The sequence below is a fragment of the Caloenas nicobarica genome, chromosome 23, assembly GCF_036013445.1.
Source record: "Caloenas nicobarica isolate bCalNic1 chromosome 23, bCalNic1.hap1, whole genome shotgun sequence".
Lineage (NCBI taxonomy): Eukaryota > Metazoa > Chordata > Aves > Columbiformes > Columbidae > Caloenas > Caloenas nicobarica.
The window spans coordinates 4,111,586-4,136,658 of NC_088267.1; the positions used below are offsets into that span (position 1 = coordinate 4,111,586).

At 49.8% G+C, this 25,073-nt stretch overlaps 1 protein-coding gene across 1 annotated transcript in view; it reads left to right on the forward strand.

Annotated features, from left to right (window-relative positions):
- CSMD2 (CUB and Sushi multiple domains 2) overlaps nucleotides 1-25,073 on the forward strand; it is a 225,893-nt gene that overhangs the window by 177,680 nt on the left and 23,140 nt on the right. Inside the window, 14 exon segments of the mRNA XM_065650363.1 lie at nucleotides 589-705; nucleotides 1,136-1,345; nucleotides 2,462-2,650; nucleotides 5,231-5,408; nucleotides 7,062-7,207; nucleotides 10,315-10,395; nucleotides 11,037-11,150; nucleotides 12,837-13,025; nucleotides 13,724-13,870; nucleotides 15,018-15,206; nucleotides 20,554-20,739; nucleotides 21,507-21,701; nucleotides 23,241-23,414; nucleotides 23,748-23,921. Of these exon segments, the coding sequence (XP_065506435.1) occupies nucleotides 589-705; nucleotides 1,136-1,345; nucleotides 2,462-2,650; nucleotides 5,231-5,408; nucleotides 7,062-7,207; nucleotides 10,315-10,395; nucleotides 11,037-11,150; nucleotides 12,837-13,025; nucleotides 13,724-13,870; nucleotides 15,018-15,206; nucleotides 20,554-20,739; nucleotides 21,507-21,701; nucleotides 23,241-23,414; nucleotides 23,748-23,921 (2,289 nt within the window).

The window sequence follows — 25,073 nt, forward strand, 5'->3', positions numbered from 1 at the left end:
TTAAATTTCATGTGATGCCTTTTGTAAACATATTTTGTGCTGTCATCTGTGGATCACTTCTTGGGTAGGGAATTTACTTCAGTCAGTGTGCAAACACTCTGTTCTATATTTATCAGTAATTGCCCAGAGATTGGCAGGTATAGAAGTCAAGGTAGATCAGTTAACCAGAAAAAGAAGGTAGCGGTAACTGGAGTCAAAATAGGATCAGTCCGTTTCTTCGCAGTCATTTTTTAAGGTGGTTAAAAATTCAAACAAGTGCCGTGTGCCTGATGTGCGCTGTTCCAATGTCCATGGACAGAACAGAGCGTCCGTGTCTCCTCTTGCAGCTCAGATCTGTCTGTCCCACTGTGATTGCCAAAACTGGATCTCTGGGCCCAAGCTTTTATCTCCGGAGGGCCGGAGAAAGGCACGTTCATTAGTAACGTGGCCATGCAGCACCTGGCAAACTCTCTGCCAGTTCCATAGCAGGTTTGCCTTTTTCTCTTCTTAGTTTTTAACTTCTTTATTTCCCACAAAGCTGGCTGGCCATGACTATCATCCAGACAGACCCATAAGTCATCCTGGCCGTTAACGTTGTTGATTTTACAGCCCAGTGTGGAGGAACGGCAGAAGAGATGGAAGGGGTGCTCCTGAGCCCGGGCTTCCCAGGAAATTATCCGAGCAACCTGGACTGCACGTGGAGGATATTGCTGCCGGTGGGGTTTGGTGAGACAGCTGGTTTTGGTTTGATGCTATCATGAAAGGGACGATAGGAAGATACCAACCCCATCCAGTGAGCACTGGATGCGTTGCTTGCCAAGATGAGTTACAGAACCTCTGTTGTTTGACCTCCTGATCACGATTTCCATTTAAGATGCATTTACATGGTGCTGTGAAATGGTATTTTTTCAAAAGGTGATGACAGGTCACCATGGGGTATAACGGGAGCTCCAGCAGCACAAAACCATGGGCATTAATAGCCTGAGCTTGTCTGAAGCTAGTAGGACCCATGTACCTGCAGGCACCACATGCCTCCCATGTGGTAAATGTGCTCCCGCTGATGGACTGGGCTGTACTGGGCATTACTGGGTGAGCGGTGCTGGTGGGCTAAGGCTCTGGTAGACTTTACAGGCTGACTGTTCATTCCTCCTCCCAGGTGCTCACATCCAGTTCCTGAACTTCTCCACCGAGCCAAACCATGACTTTGTCGAAATCCGCAATGGGCCGTACGACACCAGTAACATCATCGGGCGGTTCAGCGGCACCGAAATCCCGGGCTCCCTCCTGTCGACATCTCATGAAACCACCGTGTACTTCCACAGCGACCACTCGCAGAACAAGCCGGGCTTCAAGCTGGAATACCAAGGTAAGGAGGTCACAGAACGAGCAGCAGTGGGACAATCCTGTCCCCGGGTGCTGATGGTGAGTGTGGGTATCACGGTTGTGGCTATTCTGTTGAATTAATTCCATGAGGACTTAATCCAAATAAGTGGAAAGGTGTTACACGAAGACCATGCTTAATCCTAATAACTGGGATCTGTCCACCCGGACTGATGCCTACGGCAAATAACAAATGTTCCTGGAGTGCTTTGTGACAGTGAAATGCCTCTGAATTAATTCCAGCCAGACTCACTTAGATCTTGGCTCTGTTGACTGTCATGTGCAAAGAGAAGTGTCCTCAGCAGCCTTGGAATTTGCTCTGGAATTTTTCGCAGCTGCTTTTTGGTCTCGGCTGAAGTCTGAACGCATCCTTAGCTGCAGCTCAGCCTTGTGCAATATGAAGGGGCAATGGATGCCAAGGGCGGATAATGTGTTTCTTACTGAATACGATTAGGATGGGCTTTGTGCGACAGCTGAGAGCCAAGCGGTCCAGGTACCATGAGAGAGAGGGAAGGACGGAGCGTGTGTCTCCAGCCGTGCGATATAGCCCAGGACTGACAAAGGGCTGACGCCCCAGAAATAGCAATAAAAGCCGCTACTCATACTTAATTGAAAACATTAATTTTGTCTTGGCTGTCCTGTTCATGCACCGTATAATTCATGCACTACTGCACAATTTAGGAAGGAATGTGCTCTGTGAGGCACTCTGGGTAATCTGATGGAAATTGCTATGCAAATTAGCTGTAGCAAGGCTGACCCACAATTTATAATGCCAGGTGGAACATGTTAACCGATCGACTTGCATCCGTCGTCAGGGTTGTCCACGTTGTGTTGAAAAACAAGGCAGATTTCCCACTGAGGAGTGAAGCGCGGGTGACTGTGAATACGGGCAGCCCCAGTGCTCGTGTCCCAGGCTGCTGCAAAGCAGCGGCAGGATTTTCCCTCAGCCTCCGTGCAGATGTGCACATGGTTCAATAAAGTTTATCTCCTTCAATTAAGTCATCGTATGAGGAGGAAGCAGCCAAGCAGCACGGTGGGTGCACTGCTCTTGCTTTTGTGAGAAAAGTAGGAAACATTCCTCCTCATTCTTTTTCTTTTTCAGCCTACGAGCTGCAGGAATGCCCTGACCCTGAACCTTTTGCTAACGGCGTTGTAAGAGGAGCGGGTTACAACGTTGGCCAGTCCATCTCGTTTGAGTGTCTGCCCGGCTACCAGCTGATCGGCCACCCCGTCCTGACCTGCCAGCACGGCACCAACAGGAACTGGGACCACCCGCTGCCCAGGTGTGAAGGTACGGCTTTGGGACACCCCAAGGGCATTTCTGGGGAGAGAAAAGGCTTCAGCTCTCTTTTTGCTGGCCTCTTTCGAATCATTGTTTTGTAATGGGGCGGGAAGTTTCTCTGGAAACAAAAGCATCGCTGGAGACAGGCTGGGAGTGTGCGCTTGGAATAAAGCCTCAGCCCCGGAGGTGCCGAAGCGTGTTCTCCATGAGTCGGTGTTTAACATACTGCAGCCGACTCAAAGCGAACACTTTGAACGGTTCAAAACCGAGGTGCATCTCTTGAAGAATCTCTGGCTCTGGGTGGGGACAGTCTCTAACTGTCGCTCGCTGCTGATGCCAGCGGGAGCTGTGCTTTCAGAGTGAAGCGGTCCGGGATGATTGTAATCATGCTCTTCTCTGCTTTATTTCTTCAACAATGTTCAGCATTGTGTTGGTAAATAAAAACAGTCCTGGTGGGAGACCCTTGCAGCTCTGGGGGCTCTTAGCGTGGGAGGATTGTGTCCCTCTCTGGTCGTGTTAGTGTGGCAGTGATGGCATCTCCAAAATGATCCAGATGGGAATTCTTCAGTAACCTTGTGTGGTCTGCTTGCTGAAGGCCATGTGTGCCAGGAGGAACCTGCAGGTGGAAAGGCTGGATCTACATTCTAGGCATCAAAACTCAAATGTCCAAATTCTCTTTTCAAACCCCAATAGGGCTGTTTCAACCTTTCATCCTTTGGGCCAGTGGACCGAATTTTGTGTGGTTTAAGTTAGAAGGTTTTCATATGAACCCTTAAGAAGTTCAAGACTGCTTATTGAAGATTTCCCACTGTGTTTCCCAGGAGCACTGACCTTCATTTCATCCTCCTTACAGCACTTGGGCTGCAGGAACTGTGTGCTGGGGAAAACGGAGGGAGAGGTGATATTTTTCCTCTTAAGTCCTAAGCCCTTGAACCCCAGAGTACACAAAGCATAAACAACCAAATCCTCAGCTGCTCTTCCACTGACCCAGCAATGCAACCAAGATGTGCATTAGCTGAGAAACTGCCCCGTGCGCAGCTGGGGTAGCAGGTTTATACCCTTATCTAGCTCAGGCATTGCTCTGCCAGCTACAACCATCCAACCCTTCCTCCTTTATTGTGTTTTTTAAGTAGCTTTCTTGCTCTGCAGCACTTCTGAGAGCAGGGAGGGGTGAGGGGTTAGGTACATTTCGGACCATTTGCTTCATTTCTCTCTCTGCACATCTGGTTGGCTGTTAGTGCTGTTAAAGTCGATGTAGAACTTTCTAGTTGTTTCCTTAAATGGTCTTTTTTTGCATAGCAGCGAGCAGTGAGGACTCACTGCCTTAGGCTAACCGCCTCACCTTTCCCACGCAGGTCACAGCTGAAAGCCCTTTTAATTAAAAGACAACCTGTAATTCTAAAATAAATGCACAGAAGCTGAGGTTTCCAGCACCACTCCAGGGAGTTTTTCCAGTGATCAGCAAACCGCCTGCTGCTTCGCAGGGCAGAGAGGAACTCAGCCCTCCAGGTTCCTTGGGTGTTTGTTTCAGAAAAATGAGTGTATGGGGTTACATAAATACACAGGCTTTTCTCAGCCTGACAGACCGCGTGAGAAAGCGGAGCAGAACCAGACAGGGAAGCCGGGGAGCCTGGCTCTAACCTCACGTCTGCACAGCAAGTCAGGGCCAGGGTGGCAGCTACTCCTGGTCAAAAGAGAACGTTCAGCACTGAGCCTGAATTAATCAGTTGTGTTGGGAGGGACAAAGTGTTCGCCTGAGCCAAGGACTGGGTTAATACAGCTCTGTGGCTTCTCGAGGAGAGCTGGCTCAGGCAGATGACACTGTCTGCACTTACCCCCTGCCTGCAGTTGTTGCTGGAAACACACTCCAGATGTTTTACCATTTCCATTGAGCTTCCATGCCAGGGAGGTCCAGAAACTGATGCTCATACATGGGACTTCCAGACCCAGAGACCTGCTGTCACCCTCCTGCATCATCCTATTTTTTCCTCTGCCTGTTCCTAATCGCCTCTCTTTATTTTGCAAGTTCATTTGGACCTGGAAGACACCTAGTACAATAGAACTGTCGTCTTGATTAATGAATTGGATGCTGCTGTCATACAAATCATCGTTTCCCCCCTGCTCGGATGTGCTCTGTGAAAAGCCAGCTGCTCTGTGTTCTGGTCCAGGCCGTGCTGGATGAACAAGCGGATAGATTTGCCCACTGATGGGATCTCGTCAGGAGCTGTATATTCCATGCATGGGTGCAGACAGCTGGTGTAGCCCAAAGACTCTTACTAGGGCATAAGACAGAGTTTATTTGCACACCTGGCTACCACATCTGTACAAAACACCCTGACAGGCTCCTTTCAGCTCTGAAGCGCTTAATAAATTTATTGTGATGGAATGAAGTTGAAAATATTAGATGTAGTTGTGACAGATAGGAATTATTCGAGGCAAAGTAGGCAAAGGTTTTGGGGCTGGATCCTCCAAAATTGCTATATTTTCATTAAAAAAAAGGGGGGAAAAATGGGAAATAGAGGATCTCTAAGTTATTGTTTTGGGGGATCCTTCTTCATTAGGTTTGTGTTTCTGTTTGATTACCTGCAGTGCCTTGTGGGGGGAACGTCACCACCCAAAACGGTACCGTTTACTCTCCGGGCTTTCCCAACCAGTACCCCAATTCCCAGGACTGCACTTGGCTTCTCACGGTGCCGGTGGGCTACGGAATCCACCTCAACTTCACTCTGCTGCAGACGGAACCCTACAATGACTTCATCACTGTCTGGTGGGTACCGCAGAGGGGTGAGGACGGGCTGGAGCTGCTCCTGAGGCTCCGGCTCAGAAAGATGCTCTTGCTGAGAAACAGAGCACCCACTGCCACCTGGGTAGTGCTGTGTGTCCTCTGGGGACACCGACGTGAGGATTTGGAATTTTTCTAAACTCCAGGTGCATGATAGGGCTTTTAGGTTCAAGGCCACGTGCTGCAAGGGACAAGCAAAATGGACAAGGTGACCGTCTCCAAACACAGTTAATGTTACATTTCTGAAAAATATAGGTAAGGATTGCAAAGCGAGTGGAGGGAATGATCACTGGGTGAGTTGCCAACTGATGGAGATATCATCCTGTGGTTCTAGAGCGGAGTCTGCACAGAAATCCTTAGATTTTTGGGGTGCTTTGTCTTGGCTCTGTGCAGCTCCCAGGAGCAGTCTCACCCTTGGCTGTACAGTAGCACCTGTGAGACCTTCCAGGTCTTTCTCGCTGTTAATTTCTCTGATCGTCAGCAGTTAAACGTGAAGCCCATCAGAGCCCCGCAGTGCCGGGATTAGCAGTCCCTGTCCCCCACTTTGCCACAGTGACCGTGAGCAGGGGCTGAGCTGCCGGGGTGCAGAGCGGGACCCCCCCCAGCCTGTTCTTCATCTTCAAAATGCTCCTGAAGGGAATCAGGAATCGTCTCTGGGAAGCCTGAGGGCCTTTACAGAGGAGCCTTTATGAATGGTAAACAGGGTCTTTATCTCCAGCTGAATTTAGTCAAAATGAATCTTGTTCGGACTCACATAATAAGAATTGCCTTTTGCTTCTGATTTCTTGGACAGAAACTTTATGGGGCTGATTTTTTTTTTTTTTTTGAGCTTTTATCTATAACTACCTGTCTATGGCTAGAGGCTGAATGAACAAAAAGCCATTGGTAAATCATTTACATTCACTAGTGCTGCCTTTTGGCTTTTCTTTTGCAATCAGAGATCTGCAGCCCTGCAACCCATGCTAATCTCCCAGGCCACAAAGGCAATGCCGGGATGGTGTGAGGAGCTGCTGTGACCCCCAGCTGCTTTTAAATAGCAACTGGGAATGGTGATCCCTGATGTAAAATGGGCTCAATTCTGCTGCGGTTAGTGAACTCGCACTGATTTCTGCACCACAGGAGCCTTACAGGCTGGGCTCTTCCTTTCCTATTTGGAGAAAAGAAGAGAAATGGCATATTAGCAACTGAAATCAGCCAAGGGAGCACATGTAGCTGCCCTGGCTAAAGAGCTCGTGGCCACGTTCTTGAGCTTGTACCACTCAATTGATATCAGACCTCCAAAATATCTCTGTGTCTGCTGTGCAAACAGGGAGTGAAACTCCTTTGGAAAACCTGCCCTGATTCTTCAAGTTCTGAGGTTAAAGTTGAAGTTCACCTTTGTAATTGGCTGCTGGGTGAGCGCTGCACTGCTAGGAGAGATTATACTGGTTATAGTGGGGCGTGGAGGGGTCTGGGGTCCAGGTCGGCTGCCCAGGGACCTGCTGAGAGTGTATTAATAATATAGATGTAGAAAAGGGAGGACAGGAAAGGAACGGCATGGAGGAGTTCCTGTGTGTGCAGCGTAGGAGCTTGGTTTTTGCCTAGGATTAAAGACATGTAATAGTGCTCTTTTCTTGTATTTCTGACGTATGATTTTAGGGATGGTCCACAGCAAACAGCCCCACAGCTTGGTGTGTTCACCGGCAACTCTGCTAAGAAATCAGCCCAAAGCTCTTCCAACCAGGTCCTGCTGAAATTCCACAGCGATGCAGCCAACGGAGGGATTTTTGCCATTTATTTCTACGGTCTGTATTGCTTGCTGAGCAACGCGAGCTTTATACCTGTGGGATGCGGAGGGGCACGGATCAGTTATGGCTTATCGTGGGAGGACAAGTGCAGGGGAAGAGACGATGTGAATAAGTAGACTTTTAGCTGAAATTTTTAGGTTTAGCCCAGTTTTTAGGTTTAAGATTGAAGGTTTCTTGTGCAGCCAAGTGCTGGCAGGTGGTCACACAGTCTGGGCAGATGTGGAAATCCATCTGTAACATTGATAATTCAAGTGTCTGCAAACTAAAAGCCAGCCCTACGCCTCTCAAGGTGATGCCTGCAAATATGATCCTCTCTGTGGCAGATCCCATTATGGATGGTTCTGCTTTGTTTCTCTAAAATTCTCCTCCTCTGCAGCACTGGCTGGATGCGATATTGTCTTTCCAATGCTATGCCAAACCAACTGGGTCATCTTGGTGGCCTGTTTTAAATGGCAACTGTGTTCCAGTTCTTGTAAATCCCTGAATTACATGGGGATTCTTTGGTGCGAGCACAGCTCACGCTAGAGCGCTGTTGGGTGTTACATTGAAATGAGAGCATTTGCTTTCCACCACTAAACAAGAGCCCAGCTTTAAATTGGATTAGCTAACAAGTTCCTGCGGTAGCACTGAGATTTTGGAAAGTGCAAATGGAGACACCTCCTCTTGCTTCGGTTATTTGCTGGCAACAGCGTGAAGGCAGTCGTACATGAATTGCACGACGAATCTGTGCAGAATGTCTTGGTTTATGTTCAGTTCCGAAAGGCAAGTATTATACGGATAGGCTGAATTTAAAGAATGTTTGCTAGGCTTCGGAGGGAATTGGTTTATTGCTGCAAAACACTGTAAGATTTATATTACCAGACAATGGTGTGTGTATAACAGTTATGCAAAAAATTATGGTCTAGGCAGTTTGGCTCAGAAATGAGCAGTATGTAAGCACTGCTGCAGTTCAGCAAATGCTTTGTTTTGTAATATGAATTAGATACTGTCATCACTATGGTTAGAGCCCATCAGCATATGTTGCTGTTCTCTAATCTCAACAGCACTTTATACTGAGGTTTCTTTAGCTTGTGGTGTATGTGGGGTGTAAAGACGTGACCAGAGATCTGGGTCGGTGCTGGTGGGGATGGGCACAGACCAGGAGTCATTTATAGCTGTGAACCACCCGGGCACTCCGCTCGGCTTTTTATTAAAGTGTCATTTACTGGCTTATTGCTCGCTTGATATTAATACATGGGACTTCAGGTAAAGCCTGAGGAGGGGAAAAGTTTGCACACCAGGCTCAGGTGATGCAGTCACTTAAATCTTTGGCATCACCCTTTGGGGGGTAACCCCAGGAAAGGCAATTTCCTCGGGATCTACAGCAATGTATGTTTTCATTTCTGCAGCTGCATGCTGGCAGATCTAGGACATAGGAGGCATCCTCCTTCAGCTTCAAGTTGTCTTATTTTCCCATATGGTGATGATCAGAACCGTGTCAGAGAACCGTTGCCCTTTCAAATGCCTGCAAAGAAATGTTTCCTTAGGGTAGAGGAAGGGAAACAAAAGAATGATTCACAGAGCTCAAAGATTCAATAGCATCCCTTGAAAAACGATGATGTTGCACCTGTTATTAAATGGGTTAGTTCAGGTGCCAGCGCGAACTGATGTGTGAGTGCGATGGGAAGGGGTTTGATGGCGCCGTAACTCACGGGGGTCCCACTGTGGTTTCAAGGACGGGACTCTGGTTTCTCCTGCTGAGGACAAATGGATTTGCTGCCGAAAGGAGCTGTACCGGTGCTGCGTCACCCATACGCTGCAGCCATCTCAGTCACCCCTTTGTATTGAAATATGGCCCATTAAGGAGACGAGATAAATGCTCTAAATGTTGAGTTTTCTCTCCACTTCAATTGGTGCTGTCAAGCACTTTTAAAACAGCATTTAATTTGAATTTTTGTTATGGTTTCCTTTTCTTCTTCCTCCACTGTCAAACATCCGTTTAAAAGATTGCAAATAAGTGTGTTCCCTCCTGGGATGGCACTGTGCTGTGTAGCAGAGGGTATTTGGGGGAAAGTATTGCCCTACCCCAGGTTAGGGGGTAAGACGATGGGGCATCTATTTCTTTACATGTGTATTTAAGCATCATCATAAACCTCATTAAGGTTGCTGCCAGGACAGGCAGCCTTGTCATGGTGTGAAGAGTTCAACATCGCAGAGTTAGTAAGAATTAACATTTAGTGGCAGCTTGAGCTCCAGTATCTTAAATTAAAGGGCTGATAAAAATTTCAGAGGAAGTGATGCTTGTCCAGGATCAGGTGCAGGGGGAGCAAAGATGCAGAGAAGTGCTGAGCAAATAGCAGAAAATGTCTTTCATTAATATTCATTTAGTTCCCAGTACCGTATTTTCAATTTAACCGTGCTCACAGCTCTCGTGTGTTTATTTTCATCAGGAGCACGGTGCAGAAGCCTTATGCACCCACATGCATGTAAGCAGTGCGATTGTTTTGCTCAGTGTTAGTGCATCCTTTGTTTTGGTGGGGAATTTCCTATTTGCAATGTATTTGGTCAGGTGTGTGAGCCATAAGGAATTGTTTCTGCTCCTCAACTGGGTTTCTTCTTGCCATTTAGCCACATGGAACCCCTGAAAAAATGCCTAATTGGGTGATGAGCGCAAGGTCCGCGCTGTTTTGCACCGAGATCAGCCTTGCGGAGGTTACTGTGTAAACTGCAAGCTGCATATAGGATTTGCAGTTGAAAACATCAGCACTCTTGGAATTATTTGCAGAAGAAATTAATGAATAAATTCGAATTTAAAAGTCATCCTTCAGTCTTCATCCAAAAGGAGTAAAAGTGTCCGGGCACCTGCAGCTCCACAGACTGACAAAATTCTGGGTCCTATTGGGCGTAAGAAACTGGAGGAAGCTGCTTTGGGTCACAGAGACCCGGAGGCACCTCTGAGGGGTTTGGAGGGGAAAAGGGCTGGTTGTGTTTCTGCCGATTCCTCGTCCCTGTGGAGAGGGAGGGTTTGCTCTGATGGCTGTTGTGTTCAGCACCGGGACGGCCGTGGCTGCCGTCACCCCCAGAGTAACATCTGCTCTTCCTTTGCTTTTCCTTTGCTCTTCCAGCCTACCAGCTCTTCCGCTGTCAACCTCCCACCATCGTTCCCAATGCAGAGATCGTCACCGAGAACGAAGAATTTAACATAGGTAGTATCCTCCCCTCGCTCAACACCCAACGTTCACAGGGAGTCAAACTGATCCGGTTGTCCCGAGGCTTTTCCTCTCTCAGTGCACAAGAAGTGGTTTGGCTTTTGTGAAAGCCCTGAGCTTGTTCGGAAACATTTAGACATCTTTGCCACAATAACAGTTTTCAGGTGTTTCAAACAAAAGTATTGTGTGAAAGCTTAGAGGCCATTATTCTGTTTTTGAGAACCTTTCACCCATATCGACTGTGCTTTTTGTATTTTTTTGCTGTCGCTCATGGTTACATCCACATTTTAAGTGTGTCTGCAACCAGTGCAGTAGCTGTGAGATTTTTTATTTTTTTTTTAAGCAGCTTTTCTCAATTTCTGCTCTATTTGAGGGAAGTCTCCACCTGAAATAGCTTGTACAAATCATAATAGTCTCAGCGGCGTGACAGCAGCAGTTTGTCACAACTGAGACTCTCACATGCCTTCCTCCCTCTTTTATTCTGCATCTGTGCCTTTGATTTCTGCACGATCATGCCAGAGCTTAATGGCACGATCGAGAGGTCTGTGCAGCCCCTGGTACCTCATCCCCAGCCACAGTTCAGCCTTAATGAATTCATCCTTCTCTTGCGTCCAGATGTTTTCTCTTTCTGTCTGTAGGTGACATAGTGAGGTACCGATGCCTTCCTGGCTTTACCCTGATTGGAAATGAAATCCTGACCTGCAAACTGGGCACTCACCTGCAGTTTGAAGGGCCTCCACCCACATGCGAAGGTAAAGCCGGGACCGCGGTGAGATGTGGGTCCTTGCTAAGGGAGGGAGCAACTGCGGAGGTTTCCTTGCACATACCGCATCTCTGGGGTTAATTCTCAGATCTCCAGGGTCCCAGTGGAGCAAAACCACTCATCAGGACCTTGTGAGGAGGGTAGCGAGACGCGTCCGCGCAGGGAAAGGCTTTTCTCCCAACCCAGGGCCAAGCAGCTTGGCTGGGCTCAAGCAACAACCGGCAAATAACAGTGCAAGATTTGCTGGGCAACTTATTGCAGCCACCCTCTGATAAATGGTGGGGAAAGTTCCTCCACCCCCCGTTGGCTCCATGGAATTTGCTGGGTCTCCGCACCTTCCCTTGCGTTGGGTACCACTGGATTACACCCCAAGCCCCAGCTCAGGAATGCGCTTTAAGCTTGCACTTCCCCGCACAGACACTGTGTGTCTGCATTCGCAAAGTCATTAAAACAGTCACCCAAATGTCCTCGCCCTGGGAGCGGGGAGGAATTAAGCGCTGACAGTTTGCTGGTGATACATGAAGAGCCAAGGGAAGAGCAGGCTGCGGAGCGAGCTCCTCCGGCGAGGCAGTCCTGCCAGAACAGCTTCTCTATTAGTGCCACAGAATGTAGTACATGGGAGAAAAATGAAAGCCCGAAGCACACTGCGTTGTACACCTTGCTGCTGCTCAGGGGGGATCCCAGAGATGTTTCCTTGCTGCCATGTTACCTTATTTATCCTCTGGATTCCTGCTGGTACTTCTGTTCACTCCAGCCGCGATTATTTCATCTCCTTCATTCCCTCCTATCTGAACCTTTTTACCATATAATGGGATATTTTTCTATAGCTTTATTCTCCTTGCAATAGCATGAACTGAAGGAGAGGAAGGGAGGTCATTCAATTATTTACTGATGGTTGTTAGCCTGGGGGTAAAGGGACTGCTTAAATTACATCTGGCCACCAATTTATAGAGGTCAAAAAATCACTGATGGGATTAAGGATTTGGAAAGAATATGCTGTTCTTTCTGGATGGTTCTGGCTGTTTTCTATTAATACAAGTACAGCGTTTGCACTGGCTTTTAGTGACAATTATGGATGAAGAAAGATTCTTTTCTTTTTATGCTCTTTGCTCGCTTTGTGTGTTTGCCTCCTCTTCTGGGGTGTTTTTGCTGGCCCTTTTATTTAGCCCTTTTAGCTGGAGTTAATATTTTCAGAAGCTGAATGGGCTGTACTGATTAGAGAAAGGAAGTGGAGTTCTTATGTCCTAGTTAACAACTCCTCGGGAGACCTGGGATAAGCCTGTAGTTTCACACCTTGTTCTAACCCAGGAAATAAAGTTGCCAGGGACTCCCAGGGAGTTTTTATAACTTGACAATAGTTGCTTGATTGCAGCACCATTCGTTCTGAAAGAGATGTGAAATAGTGCAAAGACGGGTGAAATTATTTGTTTGTGTTGTTGCTTTTTGCCCCTTCCTTTAAACGTGGCACTTGCTGGGATTTGTGGAAACACAGCGTGCTTCGTTTGGAGGGTCAGGTCGGGGTGTGCAGTGCATGGATGTGGGGTGGGAGTTGGGCTTTATCTTGACGTAGCTCATCAAGGCAGACCTTCTTGGCCATAGTATCTTGTGTTTCGTTCCTTCCTCTGCAAAAGGAGACAATTGGTTTGTGGTTGTCTCTCCTGGCTGTTCCCTGCAGTGCACTGCCCGATGAACGAGGTGATGACGGACTCCACCGGAGTCATCCTCAGCCAGAGCTTCCTGGGGACCTACCCGCACTTCCAGACCTGTTCCTGGGTGGTGAAGGTGGAGCCGGGGTACAACATCTCCCTCACCATCGAGTACTTCCTGAGCGAGAAGCAGTATGATGAGTTTGAAATCTTTGACGGTAAGAGATTCACCAGCTTGACTTGCGTAGCAACTGAGGGGAAAGGAGAGAAACAGCTTCGGTAGTTGTTAATCTCTGTTCCCAGAGCAGTTTGGGGAGAGCTTTCCACCACTGCACATAAAACCTTCTGCTGGACTTAAGGAAAGCTCCTCCTAAGACTCATTGATTCTCTGGATAAGAAAATATCAATGATTAGATTTTTGGATGACCAAAGTATTTTTCCAAGTTAGCAAGCTCCTGGGAGAGATTCTAGCAGAGGCTGCTGGGAAAGGACAAGCTGGGAAGTTGGGGCTCCTCATCCCTGAAGCCCATGCAGATCGGAGATTTAGGTCCGTGAGTTCTCACGAACCGAGAGGGGATCCGTCAATATTCACAATGATGCGGCTTTGTAACCCAGAATCCAAGCGCTGCGTGGACGCTCCTGTGGTTTCCCACTGGGACTGGAGCTGAAGGCATTGCTGCCTGGAGTAAAACCCTGGTGTGGCTGCCATCAGCTGGGCTTTGCCTGCCCTTGGTTTCCCAGGAGCCGGGTGTCTGCACCGGGGGCTCATGTTCGGAAACACCGCTGAGCACCAACTGCCGTTCCTGGGTTCATGGCAAAAGCTCCGGTGCTGCAGTTCCACAAACGCCTGTTCCTTCTGCAGAATGACCATCTGTGCACGCCAGCCCTGACTCGTCCCCTTCCCTCCGTCCTGCAGGTCCCTCTGGGCAGAGCCCGCTGCTCCTGTCGCTGAGCGGGAACTACTCGGCCCCGCTGACCGTCACCAGCAGCGGGAACAGCGTCTATCTCCGCTGGTCCTCTGATCACGCCTACAACAGAAAAGGATTCAAGATCCGCTACTCAGGTAAGCGCACAGCAGAGAGGAGATGCCTCTGCCAACACCACGACCATCTCCTGGGCTCGGGATCCCTGCGGAATCGCTGCGGAGGGGCGCAAGCCGTCTGTGTTGGTGGAGCTGCCAAGGCTTGGGAAGGGGCACAAAGCCGGGCTTATTCTGAGCTGGTTAGGCTGGGGAAGGCAGGGTTATTTCCAGCAGAAACCATGAAGCTTTGGCTGATTTCTCAGGCACTCCTAAGAATCAGAACCAAAATAGAAAGTGTTTCAAAAAGATGGACCTATGTTACAATTACACAAAAATTTGCAAACAGTTTAATGACTTAGCGAGTTTTAGTAGCTTTTTTGTAAATGCTCTGTGTTCCCTCCACCTGCTGTGTGGACAACATTGAGACAATAGTTGATAGTTCATGGTTGCAGACACAGTGATTTCAAATGGGTCCGTGTTTTTGACATACCCTGTATATAACCATAGACAACATGACTGTGGTTGCATGAAACCCATCCCATGCAATTCACAGTAAAGATTGCTGGGTTACTGAATTACTGTGTCCTTGCTGTGAGGCCATTTTGAGATATTGGAAGATGAACATCACGAGATGTAAACTTGCGTGAGGAGCTGCTTGGTGCATGAGGCACGATTTTCGTGTGATTGATGGCGTTAGAGCATTTGCAATGAATTGCTCAACACACATCGTGCTCCTGGTTGGGGGTTCAGGCACTGCTCTCGCAGGAGCAGGAGTCTCAGTTACTCATTCAGCACAAAACCGCTGCTCGATACACAATGTTTGCTGAGAATTCCTTAAAATTCATTAGTGTCTTTTGGAACTTAGCAAATATTAACTAATGGAAGTCATAAAACTGGGTTGAGAACTTGCCAGTATGTCATAAATAAATAATGACTTTACTCAATAAATGAATTAAGTAATATTTAATTATCAGAAATTAGTCTTTATTTCTAGAGCCGAGTGAAACTTGGGTAGTAGCCGTGCGCTCTTTCCCCCTTTGACTTTGTATTTACCCATCACGAGTTCTCTGTTTCTTGTGCAACCTCAGGTTATGGTGAGCACGATGTAATTCCCAAGAGCGGGAAGGGGATTTGTTTTGCTACGGGCCCATCCGGTGCCTGATTTGTGCTCCTCTGCCCTTCTCCCCAGCTCCGTACTGCAGCCTCCCGCAGCCGCCAGCCCACGGGCTGCTCCTCAGCCACACGGGTTTGCATCCCGGCAGCACCGTGCGCTTCGGCTGCGACACCGGCTACCGCCTGGTGGGGCACAGCACCAGCACCTGCGCCCAGCACCCCCAGGGCTACTTCCACTGGGACAACGCCATCCCGCTGTGCCAAGGTGAGAGCCACCAAACGCGGTGCTGCGAGGAGCCGGGAGTCCTAGGAAGGACTGTGGAAAACGCGGTAAAAATAAAAGCCTCTTGTGATTCCCCCAGTTCCCTGTTGAGAACAGGCTGGGAGCTGCAGGGATGCTCCTCTTGCATGTGAGGTCTTAAGAATAGATGAGCAAGGAGGGAAGGGGATGACTGTTTAGGAGTGTTTAGAGCCACAAAGGTGATGGAGTGGAGCATCTCCCGTGTGAGGAAAGGCTGAGGAGCTGGGGCTCTGGCGCTGGAGGAGACTGAGGGGTGACTCATTCATGGGGTCAATATGGAAAGGGGGAGTGTCAGGAGGATGGAGCCAGGCTCTTCTGGGTGACAACCAGTGACAGGACAAGGGGCAATGGGTACAAACTGGAACACAGGAGGTTCCACTTAAAGATGAGAAGAAACTTCTTCCCGGTGAGGGTGGCAGAGCCTGGCCCAGGCTGCCCAGGGAGGTTGTGGAGTCTCCTTCTCTGCAGACATTCCAACCCGCCTGGACACCTTCCTGTGTAACCTCATCTGGGTGTTCCTGCTCCGGCGGGGGGGTTGGACTGGATGAGCTTTCGAGGTCCTTTCCAATCCCTGACTTTCTGGGATTCTGTGTTTGGGATGGAGGAAGAAAAAAAAAGTATCTGTGCAAAGACGGCTACTCGTGTAGAAGTGTTTGAGCTCTCAGTAAAGACACAGCCAAACCTCGGTAAAGGCTGGAGAAGCTCTTGCCTGGAAGAATCTAGAAAGGCTGAGCAAGAGCCCGAGTCCTGCTGGGTTTTAGTGACTGGAATTTCCTTTGGTATTTCTGGAGGTGCTGTCTTAGATCTGCGTCTGTCAGTGAGGGATGAGGACATTTTTAGGATTCACATGGTGCCCAGTTTCTATTGGCTTCATATAAGATTTAGGCATGTAGTTGTTCTTTCCACATGTCCTCCTAATTAACTGTAATCTTTCTGACATGCCATACCAGCACAGGGCTCTTTGCAGGCGGAGGGGAGCGCGGGGCCGGGTGCCCCAGGGAGCTTCACTTCCGCGCTATTTTGTCTCGCTCACTATATTCACTTTCTGATTGCACCTTTTTCTCAATCCGCCAATCATCCCTGCTCCTTTGTGTTGATAAAATACCCGTCTTTATTCTGATGAAGCCTTTCAGTGTCTTTGAACGTTCAGCCGTGTTCCAAGGGGACCGAGCAATGGGGATTAATATTGCATTGACTTCCCTGGAAACCAGCCAGAGAACAGAGACGGCACAGGCAAAACCTCATTGCAGCGGCTGCATTGTTGTCCAGTCCAAGCCGTAAGGAAAAGCGGGATTATTTAGCATGAGAGGGACCAAAGAGCCTTGAAAAAATCCTTTCTGTGCTCCTGAATCACTCAGTCTCTTTGGAAACCGCCCAGGGGTGCAAGCAGTTCTGCCTCCGAACGGTGGGTTTGTACTCCGGGTGCGTACACCCCTTTGGAGCTCTCTCAAGGTGATATTTATTTAAAGCTGAGTGGAAAGCAGTAAACCAAGACCCTGCCACCCAGTCCCATTGGCAAGTGGGAGCTGGGAAACTGGGCACAAACTCAGATGGTGATTTGGCCTCCGCGGTAACGCGGGCGGGGGCAAACTCCGAGCGCTGGAACGAGCAGCTGAGCCACGCGGCACCAGGGGCTGTCATGGCAACCGCGCCTCCCATTCCTTAGCCCGGAGTAAGGAATTTCTCTGATGCGCCACGTCTTTTTTAATGAAAATCATGTCATCAAGGATAGGTGCGAATGCTGCGAAGTCTTTACTGCCTTGGTGTGCTGGAATGTCACCTGAGCCTCGTGTTCAGCGCTAAAATCTGTCTTTACTCCCACGAGGTGTCATGGTGTGTGGGGAGTGGATTTTAAACAGGGAGGAGGTAGAGAGAGGACTGGGAGAGGATGGACTTGGATGAGGCGACACCTGACAGCAGCGATTCAAAGCAGAAAAGAGTCCCTGAGCACCAGTTCCCGGGTCACCAGGGAAGGACCGTCCATCAGGTTGGTCAGGATCTCGGTGCTGGGTGTCCCTGTCTGTCCAGTGAGGAAAACTCGCCGCTCACGTTACATCCTCAGGTTCAAATAACCCCTTTGGGAAAGTCATCTCCGCTCTGTGTTTCCCTGCGTTTGCATCAGGAATCCTCACGCTGGCCCGTGGTTATCAGGTGCCTGGAGTTGGATGCAGGAGTGGGAGGAGGATTCATGGTGGAGCAGCTCCCCCCCCTGGCACCGAGCAGCCCAGTGCCAGCGCTGGCTCCGCTCTTCTCTGCTTCAGCTACAGAAAATCCAACAGCCTTTTGGGTTTTTTTAAAACATTGCTCTCAAAGCCAACTGGCAACCTTTTGCTTTGGGCTCTACTCAATTTCTCATCCTTTCTGGTGGCCAAGGGCCGCGTGGCAGAGGTTTGGGAACTCGCTCCGTAACGCTGCAGAAATTGCTCACACAATCGGTTGTGGCAGGAGGGGGTAACTGGGGTGGCCCTAAACACACGGTCTGGTTAACAAATGGCGTTCCCCATAGCTCCCTTCTGCCAGCACATAATGCTCTTCCCCTTCCCGTTCCCCTCTGAATAATCTTTACTACGTGCTCCGTCCTAGCTGACATTTATGGAAGCAGCAGAGAATATTCTGCAGGGAACAATCTTGCGTTGGCACAATGCGGGGAGAACACGAGATGATCTGATATGCCTTTTTCTGTCTCTGCTGCCTATTTTTAAGCTGCTTTGTTTTTGGAATCCCAGCTGCAGATTTGCTTTCATAGCCTCTGTCCCTTTTCCTAGCACATCCTCTTCCTGCAGAAGGAGATTTTGTGCCTCTGAACCCTGTGAGTGCTCCTTTTTCCCTGGACCACGCTCTCCCTGGGTCTCTCCTGGGCAAATTCTGGTTTGCTTTCCCCTGGAACATCGGCTGTCTTTCATCTCCTCTGTTTCTGGTGGGTTGCAGTGCCCATAATTCGGGCCTCAAAAATGCTCTTTGGAGCAGATGGCAAGTTTATTGCCACCCCAAAAATCAAACTTCTCTGCGTCACGCAGTGCGCTGTAAATAAAACCTCACTAATACCACATTCTGCTCAGGGGCGCAGGATTCGCAGGGAAGTCAAGATCCTGCGTGGGTGCAGAGCACCAGAGCCCGCTCGGTGCTGTGAAGGTCACAGCCCAAACCAGCTCTCCCTGTCCTATCTTCCTTCATGTCGTAGCCTGTCGGTGGGTGAAGAGAGTGACATATTTATTATTTTTGGTGGCTTAGTGGACTTCTCAGTTACCTGCATCTGGCCCAGCAGCACTGTATTGTTGCTGACTTTTGTATCAGGGCAGGGATTATGCAATGGAAAGACTCCAACTGATCAAACCAACCACTTGAGAGGCAGAAGGAGCTTGCTGGCAGGACTGGGCAGCTGCAAGTCGTCCTTCCCTTGGGCAGGGAAACGAAGGCAAGTGGCAGCTCAGCCTCACTGACCCGAACAGAACTGGCCCTGGGCTCTCCTCGCTCCTCGTGTCCCTCCCTGTCCCTCCCTGTGCCTCCGTTTCCCGGTGGCAAATCGAGGTGATGAGTTGTGGCGAAGCCTCAGGCTGCCGAAGAGAACTGAAGAGAGGACGAAGAAGGCTTTGCTGGGGGCGGGGGTCAGCTTTCTCACCAGCCTCTTCGGTTGGATGCAACAGCATAAAGTAATAATGAGCGAACTGCGGGTGGAACTGCAGGCCTCTCCAGGTCCCCTCTTCTTTTGCCTCAGAATGAAATTGGTATTCAGCACAGCTGCTCGTCTAGACACCCAGCCTTGTGGAGAGATTCGCCAGGCTCCTTAGCTCGATGAAGTGACATACGTGTGATTATCATTTCAACCGGGGATATGCCTGCTCGTGCTAATACGAGCCTGCTGAATTACTCACACCTATTAGCAGTATCAGCGTCTGCAGGGCGCTGTGTGATTGTGCTCCAGGCCGGGGCTCCGGCCGGCTCACAGAGCAGCTGTGGGATAAAAGCATCTTGGACCTTGAGTGGTAGAAAGCTCCGGAGGTTGTGCTGAGGCTGTACACAGGAAGTTTGGTCTCTCCTTTTCAGTGCTCAGTGGGGTCTGTGTCACCAGAAGGTGACTCTTTGAAGGCTGCTGATTTTCCAGCCCTCACTTCTGTGCAGGGGGAATAACAGGAAGGTGAATGTGTGGTGAAGCACCTGCATGTGGCTCAGGAGACACCAGCTCAACCTCCAGCTCGTGCATGAGCTGAGCGGGAGCAGCTCAGGCCACTCAGGAAGGAATGGATTTCCTTTGGAGCGTCTTAAAAATGCAGACGATTGTTTGGGTAAGGTGGTGGCCTCCAAACAGCGCTGGCTGGAGCAGGCTGGGCTCAGCTCCGTGCTGGTGGGGTCGCAGTGGCAGCGTTACGGGTCCCAGGCTGCTCGTCCCCCTTGTCATCCTCCCGGGTGGGCTGTGCGTGTGTATTCACGTACATCTCCAGCCTAGCAAGATGGGCTTCCCCCACGAGCCACGACTCGGAGCGATGGCACCGCACAGGCTGGTTTTGGAGGCAGCTCTGCCCTTGGTTTCCCAGCTCTTCTGAATGCCGGTAGAGGAAAAAAAAGCACATTTGAGTGAGACTCCCAGCACTGGTTTTCCCAGCGGTAGAGCAAAGGGTAACAGGGCTTGTCACGTCTTGTGAAACTCTTGCCGCATAAATGAAGGTGATTCTGGTCTGTCTGTATTTGGCCGCAGCTCGTGTTTCTGTGACCCGCCTGTCCCCTCTGTGCCCTGTTTGGCCGCAGAACTGAGGGTCCCAGCAGGACCAGCACAGAGCATCTTCTCCAAGTGCTGCCGTCTTGAGCAGCCATTTCCCATTGTGCTTGTTCATCCGTTTTTTCCCTGAATTCCCCCCACCCTTACCTTCTCAGCCGTAACGCTAAATTTAGCCTTCCGTCTGCCACGACATAATTATACAATTTGCTGCCTTATGTAATGCAGAAGCGCTGGTGGAAAGGGGTTTCAGGTTGTTGCTGCTGTGGGATGTAAATACAAAACGCTATTGCTATCTAATCCTTTACCTCTGTGTGAAAACTTTTGAATACTGTGTTGACGCATTTCGTGCTACGGATATTATAGAGTACAAGCCAGAGTCTCTTCTGTTAGAAACTGGTATGCGGCGTTGGCTTTGCTGTTACTGCACCGATAGACAGGAGTTGAAAATGTGATCCCCTGTACAGGTGGGCACTCATTGCAGCTTCTGGGCTTCAACGGGGGCTGGGGCTTTTGTAAACAGGAGAGCTTGGGATCTGGGCTTTCAGCTCCCCACAAATCCATGGAAATGACTGATTCCTCAGCTGTGTTTTTTCCCAGCTCTCTCCTGCGGGGTTCCCAGAGCCCCGAAGAACGGGGTTGTCTTTGGCAAGGAGTACACGGTGGGCACCAGAGCTGTGTACCAGTGCAACCAGGGCTTCCAGCTGCAGCGCGGGGAGCAGCCCAGCGTCGAGTGCCTGCGGGACGGGCAGTGGAGCAACGGCAACCAGCCCCCCCAGTGCACGGGTGAGTCCCTGCCGCCGGGGATTTTGGGCATCCCTTCAGTAGTGTCTTCCAGCACTGGCACAGACAGCTTTGCCTCACCAGTGCAGTTTTTAGGACACCAGGTTTATAATGGTGTGTATATATATATATATACTAGAGAGAGTGCAGAGGAGGGTGACGAAGCTGGTGAGGGACCTGGAGCACAAGTGTGATGGGAGCGGCTGAGGGAGCTGGGGGTTCAGCTGGAGAACAGGAGCTGAGGGGAGACCTTCTGATCTCTGACCTGCCTGAAAGGAGCTTGGAGCCGGGGGGGGTCGGGCTCTGCTCCCCAGGAACAAGCGCCAGGACCAGAGGAAACGGCCTCAAGTTGCACCAGGGGAGGCTGAGGTTGGATCTGGGGAACAATTTCTTCCCCAAAGGGTTGTCGGGCATTGGAACAGGCTGCCCAGGGCAGCGGTGGAGTCGCCATCCCTGGAGGGGTTTTAAAGGCATGTAGACGAGGTTCTTAGGGACATGGGTTAGTGCTAGAGTTGGGTTATGGTTGGACTCGATGATCGTGAGGGTCTCTTGCAACTGAAATGATTCTATGATTCTGTTCTATAATCCTGCATAACTAGATGACCCCTTTCATGGTGTCTTAGCTTCCCACCTGCAAAACAGAGATGCTAATGCTGGCTCCTTTGTTAAAAGCCAGCACGCTCGCTGAAATGATGTGCGCTGTAATTAAACACCTATTAATGTCTCTTTATCCCATTTCTTTTCCCTGCCTCGCCACATCCGTTTTCTAGCTGTCACCTGTCCCGACATCAACAGCATCGCGGTTGAGCACGGCCGGTGGCGGCTGACCTACGAGATCCAGTACCACTACAACGCCCAGCTCATGCTCATCTGTGACCCCGGGTACTACTACACGGGCCAGCGGGTCATCAGGTGCCAGGCCAACGGCACGTGGAGCATCGGCGAACCCATGCCCACCTGTAAAAGTAAGAGCAGCAAAGCTCGGGAGCTGTACCAGGCCAGCTTCACAGGGTGTCTCGCAGGGCATGGGGTTGCTGTTTCCATTTGATGAGCGTGCGAGCTCTGGTGTGCAAACACACCACAGCCCTGGTCGCTCTTGGCAGCGCCCGAGAGCGTGGCTGCAGAACTGCTCCGGTAGAATTGAGTTTGGACGCAGGAAGAGGTCCTCAGTTGATCTGATTCTTGGTTTAATCTAAACAGTTCTGCGAGAACTCGAGCACATCAGCTCATCTGTTGCTATCGGGCCCCAGCAGCTCAGCTGTCACTGGCAGCAGATGCTCTGAAGTTCGCTTTTCGGAAAGAAAAGAAAAAAAATTCTCATTTAAAACCTAACCTCTTCCAATTTTATGCAAAAGCCAAGTTTACGAAGGTAACAGTGTCATCTGTAAATCAAAAACACTCTTGGCAAACAGGCAGCTCGCTCAGTTATGACTGCTGTGCTTTGGATCTTTTCTTTTGTCAAAGGTGGAGGTTTTTTTCTCTCTAAGTGCAGACAGAGACAGAAAAATTCCTCCTTTGGAATGGCAGCTTTCCCTTCCCTCCTGCCTGCCTTTGTTTCTAGAGATGCAACTGCCAGCTCCGGTGACAGCTGTAGTTTTACCCCTGCTGGCTCTTCAGCCAGATCCAGGAGCATGAGCCTGACCTCGTTTTATTTCTTTGGCGTTATTGCCACCTAAATTCAACTGACAAGATCTTGGCAGTGCACTGAGGGCAGAAGCACCCAGCGTGAGGCTCTTCATTTCTCACTGAGTGCAAAAGCTCCAGAGGGTTTGCAGATCTTTAAAGCAGATCAAATGAAGAGCTGAAGTTTGTGGCTGGGAGCTGCGGGTGTGACGGGCTCCTGGGCAGGTTCCAGCTGCCCCCTGCTAACCCGGCTTTGGGCTGGGGGTCCTCCGGGCTCTGACCCCACCTCAGCGCTGTCCTGAGAGCCACTGGATGAGAAGAAGCTGGGTGTCACTTCCTAATTGGAAATCTTGTGCCATTTTGTGGCTTTTCTGGAAGTCAGGCTTCCCAGCTGTATCTGGCAGTGGTTTAATAATAGGAATATTCCCGTGTTAAAAACTTCCTGTGTGAAAAACTTCTGTAGTTTCATCTTAACCATTCTTATCTTTAGTGCTTCCCTCGCATCCTGTAGCATTAATATTAATAGCACTTATATTTGTCGCCTCATGTAACACGACTCTGAGTCGTTGTTGTTATTAACTATTTAAGAATCTTTCTTACTTGTTTCTGATTGGAATCATGGAATAGTTTGGGTTGCAGGGCCCTTCCCAGGTCCCCCAGTGCCCCCCCTGCCATGAGCAGGGACATCTGCACCAGCTCAGGTTGCTCAGAGCCCCGTCCAGCCTGGCCTGGGATGTCTCCAGGGATGGTTCAGCCACCACCCTCAGGGGCAACAATTTCTTCAATCATAACCTGCAGTGGTGAGCACCACTGAGTGTATTTCTTTAAAAAAATGCATCCCGTGCCTCTTCTCACTCACAGTGCTTTGGGATCTGTTTTAGTTATCTCCTGCGGAGACCTGCCGACTCCACCGAACGGGAACAAGATTGGCACGCTGACCAGCTACGGGGCCACTGCCATCTTCTCCTGCAACACCGGCTACACGCTGGTCGGCTCCCGGGTGCGGGAGTGCATGGCCAACGGGCTCTGGAGCGGGGCAGAAGTGCGGTGTCTGGGTAGGTGTTCATGGGGAAAGAGTCCTGGTGGCGTTTTGGGAGGGAACGTGAGTTTTAGGTACCGAATCAAGACAGAACCCAAGTGAGGACTCGGCGCCACTGAAGCCGTAGGGTTTTAAGTAGATATAAAAAATAAGCAGATGTCGATTCCTTGCCGCTCAGTGGATGCGAGGTGTTTGGAGATTGCAGAGAAGGGCTTTAAAAATGATATGTTGTTTTTACTGCTTCTTTGGCTTTATAAATTTACAACCGCAGAGCCTTGAGTTGAGATCCACCCGGAGAGCCGGGGTGCTGTGCGATGCTCGCGGTGATTCTCCCGTGTCCCTCCCGCAGCGGGACACTGCGGCGTCCCCAGCCCCATCGTCAACGGGCAGATCAATGGGGAGAACTACAACTACCGCGGCAGCGTGGTGTACCAGTGCAGCCCCGGCTTCCGCCTCATCGGCATGTCGGTGCGGATCTGCCAGCAGGACCACCGCTGGTCCGGGAAGACGCCTGTCTGTGTGCGTAAGTACTGCTGTCAGATTCCTTTAGCCCTGGCGACCATCAGAGCACAAGAGCACACGTAGAGACCATCGCGCAGGGTTTGCGCGCCCAGGCTGCGCGCGGTTGCTTTGCAGGAACGGCCACGCTGCAATTCTGGCTGCTTGGTTTCTTCCCTCTGTTTTTCAAATTCCACTTTTCTTCGGTGTTTTTCGTACACTGAATTGAAGGGCTGGTTACTGAGGAGATGCCCCTTGATCGGTGCGGGGAGGCTGAAGGCAGACGGAGCCCCCCAGGCACACCACGGTTCTCACTGTCATTGAGCCCCACCCTCTGTGCCAGAGCAAAGTCGGTGTCGCTCCTCCTCTGATCCACATTTACAAGTCACCTTTTACAACCTGCTCATTTGTCTTTCCAGTAAATAAGCTAATTAAGTAAGTCTCCAGAACTCTAAGGTGGTAAAAGTTTAAGTGTTTTCTTATTGGTGGTCAGTGCAATCTGTGTATTTCGTATCACGATTCTCCAGTTGTTTGCTTCTGATCTCTCCCGTCCGGTTTAGAGCTTTATGTGCTGAGGCACAATAATAACAGCAAGATATCAATGAATATGCAGATTCCAGCCTAAAAATAAGAAACAGACTGAAGTTGTCAAGGTTAGCAGTGACTCCAAAACTTGGAGGATGTTTAGGTTTCTGCATGAGCTTTTTAGGAAAAGAATTATTGGGAAGTCTGTCTGTGGGTTCTGTAGGGAGGTTTGAATTACTCTCGTGCCTGAGGATTCTCTGTTGAAAAAGTTTTAATACACTTTTACCTGCCAAGTGTATACATACTGACCATGGACCAGGAAATCATATTGATAGAGGTCCTCCTGCTGACAGGCAGATTCATGGAAACACAGGATTTTCCAAACATCCATTTTCCTGGATCCTCTTACTTCTTTCAGGAGGGACCAAAACCCATTAGAACAAAGCAGATGAACATCGCTCGTGTGTCTGTCCCTGCTGACAGAACCAGTCCAGGGCTGGTTCCTGCCCGGTGCCTTTGGCTCTGCTTTGTGCTTCTGGCACCTGCAAGCTCAACAAGCTTTTGTGCAGAGATCTGTAGAGGTGTCTCATGTGCACAAGTTGGCCTTCGAGTTATTACACCACATTAGGCCTTATGGATACCATAAATTTGG